The 13,538-nt window shown below is 46.8% G+C and overlaps 1 protein-coding gene across 2 annotated transcripts in view; it reads left to right on the top strand.

The window, feature by feature from the left end:
- Positions 1–13,538, top strand: part of LOC125716732 (VWFA and cache domain-containing protein 1-like) — a 39,987-nt gene continuing 26,449 nt past the window's right edge. Inside the window, exon 1 of one of the 2 annotated variants that reach the window (XM_048989359.1) lies at positions 1–540. In XM_048989359.1, coding sequence (XP_048845316.1) covers positions 292–540 — 249 coding nt within the window. In that variant the 5' untranslated portion in view covers positions 1–291. Of the gene's footprint in view, positions 541–2,164; positions 2,320–13,538 lie in introns of those variants that run through there. The other variant, XM_048989361.1, reaches the window with a different exon arrangement.

Below are 13,538 nucleotides of genomic sequence, written 5' to 3'. Positions count from 1 at the left end.
TCCCCCCGTTTCCATTGTGCTGCTCCGGACTCTCGCTTCGGGCTCGTTTTTAATGTGCGCAGCGTTTGCTTTATATCAGTATGATTCGCTGTGATTCCGATCGGCGTTTAACACGCGTGACTAGCAGGGCGATGCATTGCTGATACGGTCAGAAGTCGGGGGGAAGCGTTTGCAGGATTTTCAGGAAACCAAAGTTTTGGGGGTAGTGATCGCGAGCCAGGTTCGCTTCAAGTTTTCCTTTTGGTTTGCAGCAGTTTAGATTCGCAAACCTTTCAAGCCAGGCAGGCAATCATGGCGAAATGGGTGCTGGAAGGAGCTGTGTATTTAGCTGGATTTTCCCCGCATCGGACGCCGTTTCCGAAGCCGGCTGCCCACTGGGGTTGCGGTAAGTTTGCAGCCTGGAGCTTGGCGGCCGCCTGCGCGCTTTGGTGCTGCGGGCAGGGCTGCGCCGAGGAACCCTCCATCCTGGAAGAGGCGCAGGTTCTGGCTGCCCAGATGAAGAAGCTGTCCTCGCAGGAGCTGGGGGTTTTCGCCATGCAGGTGAGCGCAGGGTGACCGTCGCTGCAGTTGCGTTACGGTGGAAGTTTGCAAACGTTCTGGTGCGCAGACCCGACTGCATGCGGGACGCGGAGGGGGTTCAGGCTACAAAGTGGCCGAAGCTGAGAAAGAAACGTGTGTCGCCAGGAAGAGCTGTTCAAGTTTTCCTTTTAATCTGCAACCTGTTCGTACGGTGGGGAGAGAAAGCAGTTTTTTAAGCGTTAGGTTAACCTGCAAAAAGCCACTTTGTTTGCGCATTAGCGGCGATCGAGCGGGAATCGGCTTGTGCCGCTTTTTTGGGGAAGATGATGGGTGACAGATCTGCGAATCTGATTTAATTAAACATCTGGATTCCTGGTTATTCCTTGTTTGTGCAGTGCAGTACCAGCGGCGTCTCGTGTTTCCATGTGTTTCAATGATGACACCGAGAACTGCGATCATATTCTTACATATTCGCCCACATTGTAAATTGTGTAAAAGTAAATTATTTCTGTCCTGGAATCCGATTTATTTCCCATCATACAAATTTCCTGCACACCTCCACATTAGTTAGAAAAATGTCAGCATGTGATTTAAATAAATGTAAACAAGGCAGGTTTTTTGGTGCTTATTACAAAGAACTTAATTGCTGCGTTCAAGTATTAATTTAATAGTGATCAGATATACGGACATTAATTTCTACGTGTGCAGTACAGCTGTGCATCGCTCTCTGCGCATTAAAACGTCTGCATTGAGCACTATGTGCTGTTTGCATACAGTGTAATAGCAGCAATACAACACAGAGCAGTATTGTTTGGAGGAAGTGTTTTGCTAGGAGGAGGGGGGGTGGATGCTGGCGTGCATCTGCGGATGGGATCCTCACACCTCGCCGGCAATGTGGCCAAACGGCCTTTCATCTTTTTCTGATTCATTTCCATCCCGGCCTCGTTGCTAAGACGTATGATGTATTGATTTTAATAATCTGGAGCTGTAACTTTGATTTTAAAACTGAATTGGGGGATCCTGAAGGCTGTTAAAGTGCCGTCACTTCATTACACTTAGTTTTGTCGTCCCCCCCCATTCCCCCCCCGTGCCATTCCTAACAGTTATATGAATTTGCATGTAGAGAGCAATACAAAGAATGCGCCATTGCCTTAGCCGTACCAGCGTTAAATGGGCTGATACGCCTCTCAAAATTGCCCGGGAATGTGTTTCTACCGGTAAAGTCTGAAGCCCGTGACAAGTAAAATAACTAGTGTGAAGTTTTGACGTGGAGTAAATGGCTTTCGTTTTTTTTTTTTGGAGCATAAACATGCCAGTGAGCGTTTTCATATTCTGCCGGAGGGGCTTTAGTCTCGTGTTGACTCTTTGAAGGTGGAGAGTCAGAGAGAGTCAACACTTAGAAGTGAGTAAATAATTGACTTGCCGAATGGTACTTGGCCTAATCTAATGGGCTTGTGTCGAAATCTTTACCCACTGCCCCGTGATTCTCCCACGGCTTTGATATGCCAGTTTCTGAGCTCTTAATACCTTCTCCTGTTTTTGATAATTTCTGGGATGGAGTATTGTTTCGTTTCCGTACTCTTCAATCTGTCTTTTTTTTTTTTTTTTTTTTACCCGATGCAGCGGACATAGCACAGATTTCCTGCTTTGCTTTCGCATAGTGTCGCTCTGTCTTTAGCGGTTCAGAAGCACCACACTGCCGCTGTATCACTCCTAGTGTTACCTGCTCAGGTGGAGCGAAGCAGCAAACCAGCCGTTTTGCGGCGTAGGTTAAGATCTGACCTGTTTCACCCCATCCAGGTGTGTTTTCTCCTTTTCTATATCTCGTATATACTATATAAATTATATGCCAGGTATTCTGTTGTGTTGTTGTTAAATGTCTTGAAGCATTGTTTTGTTTATGGTTTATGCTAAAAACCTGCTTGTTTCTTGAATTTAGAATTTTTCTTATTTGAGATTTTTTTTTATAAACATACCTGATTAAAAAAATCAAGAGATTATGGAATTCAGGTATAATTAGTCTTGAACTTGTAATTATATGCGATTAGTGACTGGCTCAGTCTGTTTTTTTTTCTTTTTCATTTCTACACATAGTTTTCCAGTTGAGGTGAGTCGTGGGTGTTTTGCTTATTAAGTCTGGAACACGCCGAGCCGACGGCAAAAACCAGCTCCAACCGAGGCTGATGACCAATCGGCCCCTGTCTCTTGTGAAAATTTGTGCTGGAACACACCAGCTAAACAGGGAGCTCTGAGTGCCCAGCGGCACAACATTCACCAGCACAACAGGCAGCACAACAGGCAGTTAGTGACACTTGGATGCTCATGGCCGGTATTTTATTTTTTAAATTTTGCATAATTTCATTTTTTAAGTTTGTTTTGGGTGAATTTCCTCAAATGTCCAGCATGCTTCGATGTTTATGGATCTTTTCGGTTTTTACGCACTGATATTTGCGTTTCACATGAAAGTACTAGAGCTGGAAATCTTTCTAGTACGTAGTGCCCAAATCCTTTGTTTCTCTAAAGCTTTTTGTGTTTGTCTCGTACAATGATAGGTCTGTAACTCTTTGTTTGACCCATATTTTTTTTTCTGTACTAAGTCCTGAAGATTTGATGATCGATATGTTAAACCTCCTGAAAATGTGTAGAAAACGGTTAAACCGTGGTCTGGTCAGACGTTTCCGAATGGGAATCACCAAGTAAAGATTTCACACAATTGTTCTTGTAAAATATATGGCGCTAAATTACCACTGCAGTCTCTCGCGTGGTTTTATTTGAAGTGGGGATTCCACTGAATCCAGACGTCATCGGGGTGGGGAGGGGGGGTGATAATCTTTGCGTGATCTTTTGGGTTCTCGCGGAGCAGAGGCAGGAAGATCATTTCAGTGGGCTTCAGACTTCATCAAACACAAGTAAGGAGTGATTGGAACTGAAGAAAGGGGGGGAGGGGCCAGGAAAAAGAAATGGGGGGGTGGGGGGGGGTTACCAGTGGTGCTCCCCGTTTTGTCTGCATTTGTGAATAGGCCGGTGAATTCACCCAAGCCCCTCCCCCCACCCCCGTTTGGAGGCTTTGCATCTCTAATAAGCAGTGAGCCGGGGGCCCTTCTTCCTGATCTGCTTTTCCCATTTCTCTCCGCTTCCCCATTTCTTTACGTCGCAGTGCTTCGCCTTCACTGGCTCCGCCGTTAAGAGGCTGATCCCGCTGGCGAGGAACGCCTCCTCTCCCTCTTAATCTTATTGGTCCGGTTTTATTTTGCGTGTTTGTCTCCTCTCTCAGTCCCACATGAGCGACTTTGGGGTGCGTCTGGTCTCCTGGCTGATTCGGACGTCGGCAGACTAAGTCAGGCCTCCTCACTGGGGGGGGGGGGGGGCGGCAGACAATGGCACAGCGGAGGAGAGGTCACTGTCCACCCAGTGCTGCTTTTTCATCGCAATGAATAAATAAATAACTCCACTCCATTAATTCTGAACACTTTCGGGGGGGTCTGCAGAGGGGGCGGGGGCCCAAGGTGGTGGGTAATATACTCCTAGTGCCGCTGAGTTGTAGCCACAAATGTAAGTTATATCCCAGCCCCCCGCTCCCCGTGGTGTTCACAAAGCCCTTTATCTCTATCAATTACCCTCGGACCGTTCCACAGGCTCCCCTTCCTCGGGACACACTTTCCCAGCAACAGGCAAACAAGTGCCATTAATAATTATCCATTAATTGCCCTTGTCTGTTGATGGTTTACTTATTGGAGAGTTAATGAAAGGCAGAAGTGTTGTCTTGTGTGTGACACAAACACTACACAGAAATAGCTGGAATCCGGAGCTTGCTGGCACGATCGCTCTCGTCTTTGTGTCTTGCGCTCGGTCACACTCGACAGCCTTTGTCCGCTTTAGCTAGTTTGTGCCGGTCGCGACTGATTGAAAGTTCTGACGGCAAACCGCCGTTTGGGAGGTTTCAGGGCTTGCGGCGAGAGAGAATTTAACAACTGTGTAAATAAACATTTCTGTGGGGAGTATGGACGGGCTCGTTGCATGGTTGGTGTGCAGATTCGTTCCCTCTTGCCCAAAATGTTGGCGTGGTGAGCTTCCTAGTGAAAAAGGGGGCCTTGCATCACTGAAAAACTGCAGTTGGAAGTCGTTCCTCATATTCACAGCCCTTGGGAGATGTATAGATGCAGTATTTTCTGATTGTTATACTTACAAACATAATCTGTGTTGACCTGGCAGGTTCTGCTAGTTTTTGTTGGAAACGCTGCCTGCAGACTGATTTTGACCTTGCTGTCCCTGGCTCGGCGCACAGTGCGGGGAGAAACCTGAAATGAGGTTGGAATTGTGCTCCCTTATGGCTGCCCAGGGTTGTTTGGGAGATTAAAGGAGAGATATGACTTGTTTGAAGGGGCGGCTAATTGAAAGGCAGCAAGGCGTCAGAGGCAGAAAGGAAGAAGGTGAAATGCTAACAGAATCACCCAGCATCTGTCTTCCTAGCTGTTTATTCTCGAACCTTGGCGTAAGCCTTCCGTGGGTCTCCCATCTCTAAGCAGTTTAACTTTAGCTAGTAGTCCAAAGGCTGCATTTTTCAGCTGCATTAAATAAATTGTTCTTCTGACATTTTAGAATTCTAGTTTCACAAGGAGATGGTGAAGGGGGTATTTGTGGCATGATGCAATAGAGAATGTTTGGGAACACAACAAGGTATTGCTGCAGACTGAACACTTCAGTGTAGCTGCCCCTGAGAAGTGGGTTTGTAGCAGAGGTTTGGCTGATGAAAGAGGAGAGAGAAATTCCCAGTGAGCGGATAATGGTAAGCGGTTTGCATGTGGTGTGAATATTTTTGTGGCAACTATTTTCTTCCACGGAACCCCACATTGTTTACACTATTTTTGAAAATATTTGCAGAGTTCGTGTTAAGGGACCCGTCAAAGGGTACAACAGCAGGTCCTTGGGGAGTTTGAAACATGGAAGTGGGGTGGTTCAACAGTCAAACGACGGGAAGACTCCTTTCCTGGAACCAAAGTGTAGAAACTGGTCGGATAAACCCCTGTAATTGCTCAAAATCATTTTTAGTCCCGCAAATTTAAGGATGCTGACTGTGATCCTTGGATCATGCCCTAAAAGAACATTCGATGAAGAATTTAGTGTATTTCGTGGTTGGGTGTGGGAGGCTAGACAATGGGCACTTGATATTTCGGGTCTGTCTGCCGTTTGCCGTCGTTAGCATGTCTGTTGAGGTGATGAGAGCTGTGCTTCCTGTCAGTGCCGCTCTGAAACTCAACACCCCGTCCACACATTCTTGTGTGAAATGATTTGACTTTGGAATGTAAATAGCAGTCTTCTCTTCTGCCGGGCTCTCCTGTTGGGTCGTCTCAGCTCTGTTGTAACCTGCTTCGTTGACTCCTGATGATAAATTTGGGGCTTCAAATGATTTTTGATACTGTATTATATCCATGGGAGGAAGTTCCGTCATCAGTTGGGGCTTAATTTTAGAAGCCCTGCTACTCATGACGAACACCTCAGCACACATTTTTGTACTTGATAGCTTGTGTAAGGCCATTTCAATCATGATGGCTATATTTGCAATTGAATCTTTTTTTTTTGTGGAAAAAATGAATGAGGGACGAATAATTGAGAGAGTGAACAATTAAAGGACCATTGCAGATCACAGCCACCCCGACTATGGGCTTTACTCTCGGCTGAGTTCAGGGGCTCCTACCTCTGCCTGAAAGCCAGAACATCCAGGCTGAGGAAGAGCTTCTTCCTTCAGGCAGTTTGGATCCTTAATGAGGACACTGTCTAGGACCTGCACAGCCAGTGTTCCAACAGCCTCGTCAGAGGTACAGCTAACGCTAATTTTAATGCTCATTTATACTTCCACATAGAATCTGAGCCGTTAGTATAGAATAGCTGCATATCCTCTACCATGGCTGAGCACCTCGTGGTCCTCAAGGACTGAGCCCTCCTGATTTTCCAGCCTTCCTTCACCTGTGAGCCAGGTGTGAAGCCTCTGACCAATCAGAATCAGTGATTATTAAACTAACTACATGGGAGAACTGAAAACACGACCTGGATTTGGAATGGAGGGCCAGAGTTGAGCAGCCCTGTCATGCGGCGTCACCTGATGCATGTTGCATTTCTGGGGTGGTGTGCGTGAGGCTGTGCCGTCCTGACGGCTGACATTCCACGCAGATGTATAAATCAGCCTTTAAAATCTCACTGCCCCCCACCTTACCGCCAGTTGCAGACTGTGGATATTTACGATTATTGTATAATGTCTTGTCTCTTTATACATCTTCTCTTCACAGTCTGGAGTTGGGCAACCATATATTTCACAGCACAGTGTACTAATTATAACACTGCCTGTCACAAATAAGTCTTGAAAATGAAATTAAAGGGCGATGAAAGGAAATTATATTGCGAAAGGGGAGGTGAGCTTGTCATCACGGTTTCTCCCTGGGTGTATTTTTGTCAAGTTAATAACAATGTTGAAATGTACATATGGTTTTACCACCCTCCTTTAAGAAATGGGGGTGGGCGGGTGGGATGGGGGAATGAATAGCAATGAGCGTGTTTCTGGATGGTGGCAATATTGTCTGATCTGGGTGCCGCTGGCCACCCGTCCTCTCGCGGTTATGGGACGATGCCTCACCAGCCAGTTCTACCGCCGCGTCGCGTCACTTCCAGCTCGCCACATGCAGACGGTCAGCGGCCGTCCGTCAGAACGTGGGAAGGCGCTTGTTATATACGACATGCCTCAGATACTCCTGACCTTGCTAAGAAGGATAATACATTTTGTAAGCCTGTTAAACTGAAAGTGGGGAGGGGGGACGGACATCAGACAGGTCCAGTCCCATATGAAACTATCTGTTTTTTGCATTAGTTTTGCATGTAAATATTATGATACACATTTTCTGTTTGTGTCTGGATACATGTATCACACCACAATATAGATGAGCATTCCTGCCTCACTTCCAAGCATCTCCTACAATGTCTCCTCTGTCTATTGGGTACCAGGTCTTTTTATAACACTTCTGAATCAGACACTGAAACGGTGATTGAACTCATAGGAATTTCGAATAAAAATACACCTTTCCTACGGTTCTAGATCCACTGTTTGGAGTGAACGCCGGTTCTTGGTAACTATTTACCACCCGGCTCATTGATAGATACAAACTCGGATCGGTTGTGCATCGGTCCTGAAGGATACTTCTGGAAGTGCTTATAGTCTTGTGAAGTACTGTTAAGGCTGGTTTTTACTTCCCCGTATAAGCGCGACACTCACGAATTCACTCTGCATATGGGTACACAGAAACGTTCATACTTCTCCGATCTAGCCGCATACTACACATATACATACATACTACACATATACATACTACACATACACATGTATACAGCGTGTTGTATTTATATTTTTTCTTAATGATGCTGACGCCGGCTGGCGTGAGATTGTCGATTCCAGATGCATGTGCATGCAGACTCGTGTACATGTGTGTAACAGTTTCATTGACTTGTCAATAGTCTGTACCCTAACGCCCGTCAGAAGCATCAGGTGATTGGCAGGCTAGTAAATCGATCATACTCAGCGTGTCCAGGGCTGCGCATACGCCGCTGCGTGGGCACAGATTTGGAGTACGGTCTGCGGAGACGCGTAGTGACGTCAAACGTGTCATGAGTTCAAATCGGACTGGTCCACTAGGACACGTGTGGAGATGTATGAACCATCCTCTAGGGGCCGTTGGCTCCTGGTGTGAACCTTTGTGTTTTGTCTCCGTTTCTGTCATCTATCAGTCACTATCCTCTTGGTTTGAATGCCCTTGTAGGTCTTTTTCACAGTTAGTAGTTGGTTAGTTTACTTTGTTGGTCAAGGTGTCTAGAAATCACAAGGGTTCTTGCATCCTTCTGGTATAGATGCCTTTAGTGGTGAAGGATATGGGTTCGAGGTGAAGCCTGCCGGTTTGATATGTGTAGGAGCCGCGCTGTAGTGCTCTCGATTTAAGAGGAATGATCTTAATGCAGTACAACACCCAGCTGTATGAATGGGTAGCAGTTGTCATTAGTTTTTGGATTTGAGTGTCTGCTCAGTGACTAATTCTCTGTGTGGTGCAGTGAACCAAAGTGTCTGTGGAGCTTTACGATTCAGAGCTTTATTTATAAATCGGACCAACTTTGGTGTGGCAGGCCAAGGTGTTCAGAGTTTATAGCTGCGGAAAAATTATTACATCTCCTTACAATCAGTTATTATTTTTTTGTCGTGGTTGTAGATTTTTTTTTTTGGACCTGTGACCGATATTTTTATGCGCACTGTAAAAATTGTTCATATGTTCAAGATGGTGAATGTATTTCTTGTGAAAATGTGGCGTTATTAAAACCGTTCGGTAACGCTCGTGTTTATGTGCGGGAAGGCCGGATTCCGGCATTCCTCACTCTCTTTGAGTTGGGATTTGCTCAGCCTTTTGTCCAGCTTTCACCTTTTGTTTTCCGGGCAGGAGAAGGTTTCAGGAATTAGTCCGTTGCGACGCCAGAGTCCTGGCGGCCCTCGAAACTTCACAGCGGGCTTCAGGACCTACTGGATCGCTCACTCTTGGCAGCAGGACAGGGAAAAACTTAGTTTTAATGAGGAGTTCAGTAAAAACACACATCTGTGGGCATTCGTTTTCTCAAATCCCCCCCCCCCCGGTACCCTGTGAGTTGATGGTGTTTTGGCTCTGCGCGACTGCACTCCTTTCTCATTGCTTTATGGGAGCAGCTGTAGTCTGCGATTTCATTCTCCGAATCGCAGCCACGAAATGCCGAAGTTCACAGTCGGGCGAAGTTTAAAGGCGAGTCCTGGTCCAAAGCTTTTCTTTTGAAACCCACGTTACAGGTGGGTTATGTTTTGTGCTGCCGTGAAACAATAGATTCACAGGTTTGGCCGCTGATTTTCAAGACATGCCAGCCGATCGTGACAGGAGTCGTCCAGGCTCAAACTTGCTTCACGCTTTAGTTCAGGAGCACATGGTGAATTTAAGTACGCCATACTTCCTGGGTCACGTCTTCGAGGCAGAACCAACACAGAAGAAGCTGGTGAATATCTTGTCTCATGAAAGGCCCGGAAATCAAAATATGAGCTTGCTTGGAACACGGTGAAGCTCCCATCGAGTCAAACTCTCGCCGCGATGTAATGCCAGTTAGCAGCTGCAGTTTCGCACTTCGGTTCTGTAATTCTTGCCTTAGTTTTATGTTCTCCAATAATATTAACCGAAGCTTTATAGCGATTTAGCAAAGGCTATGATGTCCCATAAAAGGTCTGCTTAGGAGAGAATGTGCACTGTGTGGAACAAAGCATAATATACACACTGGAAAGGGAATTGGAGCGAAAATGTTTTTTCTTCAGTCAGCCGTAATAGGATGTTTTAAACCATGCCTTCTGACTCTCTCGCGAAGGTCTTTGAGGTAGTAAATTACTTTCCCTTTCGGTCGCTCGCTCAAAGGCTCTTTTTTCTTTTTTCCCCCTAAATGCTGGGTTTCTCTGTCCAGATTGTGGATCCTTTTACAACCCAGCTGCGTTTCTAATTGTTACGTGAGGCCGGTGAAAAGCTGAAAGAGGCCGACACCTCGGCGGAGCCTCTGGGTTCTCTCCCCGGAATGTTCCGGGTGTATTCCCCGCGGCGGCCTCCATCTCTTCCCAGCAGACCAACGTGAAGCGGCTCGGCTCCAAGCGTCGTCCCGCTCTTCACGGCGTTCCATTCGATTTTTATTTATTTACATATTTTTCCGCGAGAGCTGAAGTGTGCGTTTATTGTCCGCGGAGCATGTAATACAATTTCCTTTGGGTACTGAGGACAGCATCTGCGGGATGAACAAAACCAACATAATATTGTTTTTCTTTGGGTGGGATTTCCCCTCAAACTCTCTGGCTCGGACTTTAAAGAAGGACGGCGCCTAGCTTAGCTGAGACGTTCCGTGTGGGGAAGTGGGGGGATCCTGCCAGGGGCTAACAAGGAAAACCTGGCCCTCACCCCCCCCCCAGCATGGATGCCGTGTCCAGCAGCATAGGGCCCAGCCAGTCATGCTCCATTAGCGAGTCTGCTAACGGCTCACCACAGAGTCATTTCGGTGACTTAGATTGCACTAGCTTAATGCAAACAGCAGGTGCCTCGATTAGCACAAAGGTGCAGCGGCACTGCTAGGCTGAGCGTACGATGCGGTAGGCCTCTGGCCTTCGCTGGGAATGCTCGGCTGGGAAGGGAGAGCACGTGGGAGTTTTACTTGCACAAAAACGTTCTGAGGGCAGAAGGATAAATGATTAGTTCAGAGAGAGAGCCAATCAGATTATAGCGAAGGTGGGTCCAAGCAACTTGAGAACATCTGATTGGTTGGCCCTGCCTCTTCTAGTTGCTTGGACCCACCTTCTCTGCAATCTGATTGATTCAGGGAGGTAACCAATCATTTACCTTTCTGCCCCCAGAACATTTTTTCTCTGCGTGAAACTCCCATGAGCGAACGGAGAGTGCCCTCAGCTGGACAGGGGGATATTTTAGGGCTTGGGTCTGCCTCGTCTCTCCCTGTAAACAAAGGGGCGTGAACTCCTTGACAGTCCCGTGACGCCTTTTGGGACCATCTCAGAATGTCAGCTGCTGTTGGTGCTATAGCGCTATGCTTTGAGGGGTCAGCTTGGGTCAAGTTGGGGGCCGGGGTATGGGGGGGGTAAATCAGACATTGGATCAAGGATTCCCCCACCCCCCCCCGCAAAATCCTGCTCCCTCCATCATCCTCACATTCCTCTCAAGCCAAAAGGCCGGAAAAGAAAGGTCAGCCCCTCACTCCCCCCCCCCCCCCCCCCACCTCGGTTCCTCTGAGTTACAAGTAATGGAACACTCCACCCTGCCTGCTCCCTTAAACTGGTGACATTGGAAGGAGATGCTGCATTTTATATGTGTGTTTTGGCATTTTTGTTTCCTGCTGCAGACGGAGTCGCACTTAATGACATTTTAAGTCTAAACTCAACTCTGTTTTCCTCAGGAAATGCAGTAAGAATTGCATGGGAACTATTATACATAGGAAGTATTATGTGTGATATATGGATTGTAATGTGTCATATTGTGTGTGCAGGTGATATATCAGAAGTTTTATAACCTTTTCTTGCCTTTTGACAGAGTTAATTCCCAGCCCATTTCCAGTTTTTCTGCTGCTTAAAGTTGCCAACTAAAATACAAAGTTACCCGTGATCATGCTTTTGGAGAATGTGGAGAAGCAAACTTGAGCTCGACTACCTGGTGTGGTTCAGATGGCCACAGGAAGAGTCATACTCAGGGGGGGGGGGGGGTCTCTCTCCAAGCCATACGACGCCCCGGCACCCAGGACCTGCTATTCGAGGAGTGACTTTTTGGTTACCTCGTCCCGTCTCTCTCCTCTCTCTCCCCGCCATCTCAAACCACGGCTGACAGCATTTTCTCCAGGCTGCCTTGCGGTTGAAGCTGAGCAGAGCGTGTTTCCTGAATTTCTTTTTTTTTCCCCTTCTTCCCTCCCTTCTTTACTGCAGGCCATAACTATGGAGTGTGAAAGCGTCCCGACTAGCCGGTTCAAGAACTGCACTGATCACACGTTTCACTATCTAGTGTGAAATCTGGCATTTCTGAGGAAGCTCTTCCTCCAACCGAAGCTCAACAGTAAAACAGAGAAAATGATTTAATGAGGGGTCTTGTGATTTAACTCACTCACAACTGGTGACAAGAAAAGCAATCTGATCTTGAATCTGATATTCTGTTTAACGCTCCCAATTCTCCCTGAAAACAAGCGAGGCAGAAACTTTCACTTAACCTAGACGATCAGATTGTTGACAGTTGTGTAAGTGGGTAGTGGGATGCAGTGAAAATTGATAGAAGGGCACTACAATTGGAGGCGTATTGGTCAACTTCACCCTCAGTTTTCTCCTGCAGAAACCTGCAAAAAAAAAACAGAAGTAGGTATCAAAGCGGAAAATGTTTTTCCAAGAGATTCGTTGTGAAATTCCACTGTGGAAATGAAAGTGAGGTCCCTACTCATCAGGTTGGGAGTAGCCCAAAAGCGCGATTAATTCTCTCACAAACTGTACAACTTATTAAATCTTAACTGGACCAATTTTCAGCCCCAAATACGTACCAGTCAGGTCTGGCTTTGAGGCCAGTTGGGTGGATGTTGTTGGTCAGATTCAAAAGTGGGGAGCAATGTTTCCCCATTTTTAATTGGATACTGGTGTAATCACATGTGTCACACTGTCCATGCCGGGCGACAGTGTACAGTAGGGCAGTGGGCAGGGCCAGGCACTTGTGGTAACGTTTGGCTCCCGTTAGACGAGGTTGCTCTGCCAGGCGATATACTTACAGCTCCCGCCAGGGCTGCGGTGGACCTGCGACGGCCAGCCACGTCCCTTGAACGTGGAGCTCGGCTTTTAGCTGGTGGCTAAATGTGGGTGTTGGGGGTTTGGATTTGGCACAATGCCACGCCACATTCTGGTGGGTAGAGCCCGCTTCTGTCAAGGACCGGGAGAATCATCAGACCAAATGTGGAGCGGTGCTTAATTTGAAACATGCGTCAGCTAGAGAAGTAGTAATGACTCGTGTGCTTGTTTGTGTCTTATGTTCATCTTCGCAGTTCTGTAACTGATTGAATGCATTGCCACGTTGGAGTTAAGGAAGCTCAACGTAAAGGAGGAATCTCTTTGCTGTTAGTCACTACCGAGTTTGGGTACATATACATTAACTGACCGGTCGGGGTAATTATCTCTACATCTCAGAATCTGCAGTTTTACTCTCACTTGATCTTGAAGATTGCATTGCAGCTTAAACTCTCTTATTTCATCAGTCACTTATCCATGGACCAGTGGACTTGAATAGCCACTCAAAGTTTTGGTTATGAGGGTCAAAATAATGAAAATCCTAATGGACTGGGACTGAATTTGAAAACGTCTTACCGGCCACCTCTGTGGAAACAAAATCCCAACCCACACCTTTGGTTTGTTACTGAGTAAGGGTCCTGAAGTCCTGATGATTGCAAGCTGACTGCCGACCTGATGTGGC

The sequence above is a fragment of the Brienomyrus brachyistius genome, chromosome 21, assembly GCF_023856365.1.
Source record: "Brienomyrus brachyistius isolate T26 chromosome 21, BBRACH_0.4, whole genome shotgun sequence".
NCBI lineage: Eukaryota > Metazoa > Chordata > Actinopteri > Osteoglossiformes > Mormyridae > Brienomyrus > Brienomyrus brachyistius.
The sequence above is the reverse complement of the archived record's forward strand: the minus strand, read 5'-3'. Positions and strand labels throughout refer to the sequence as shown.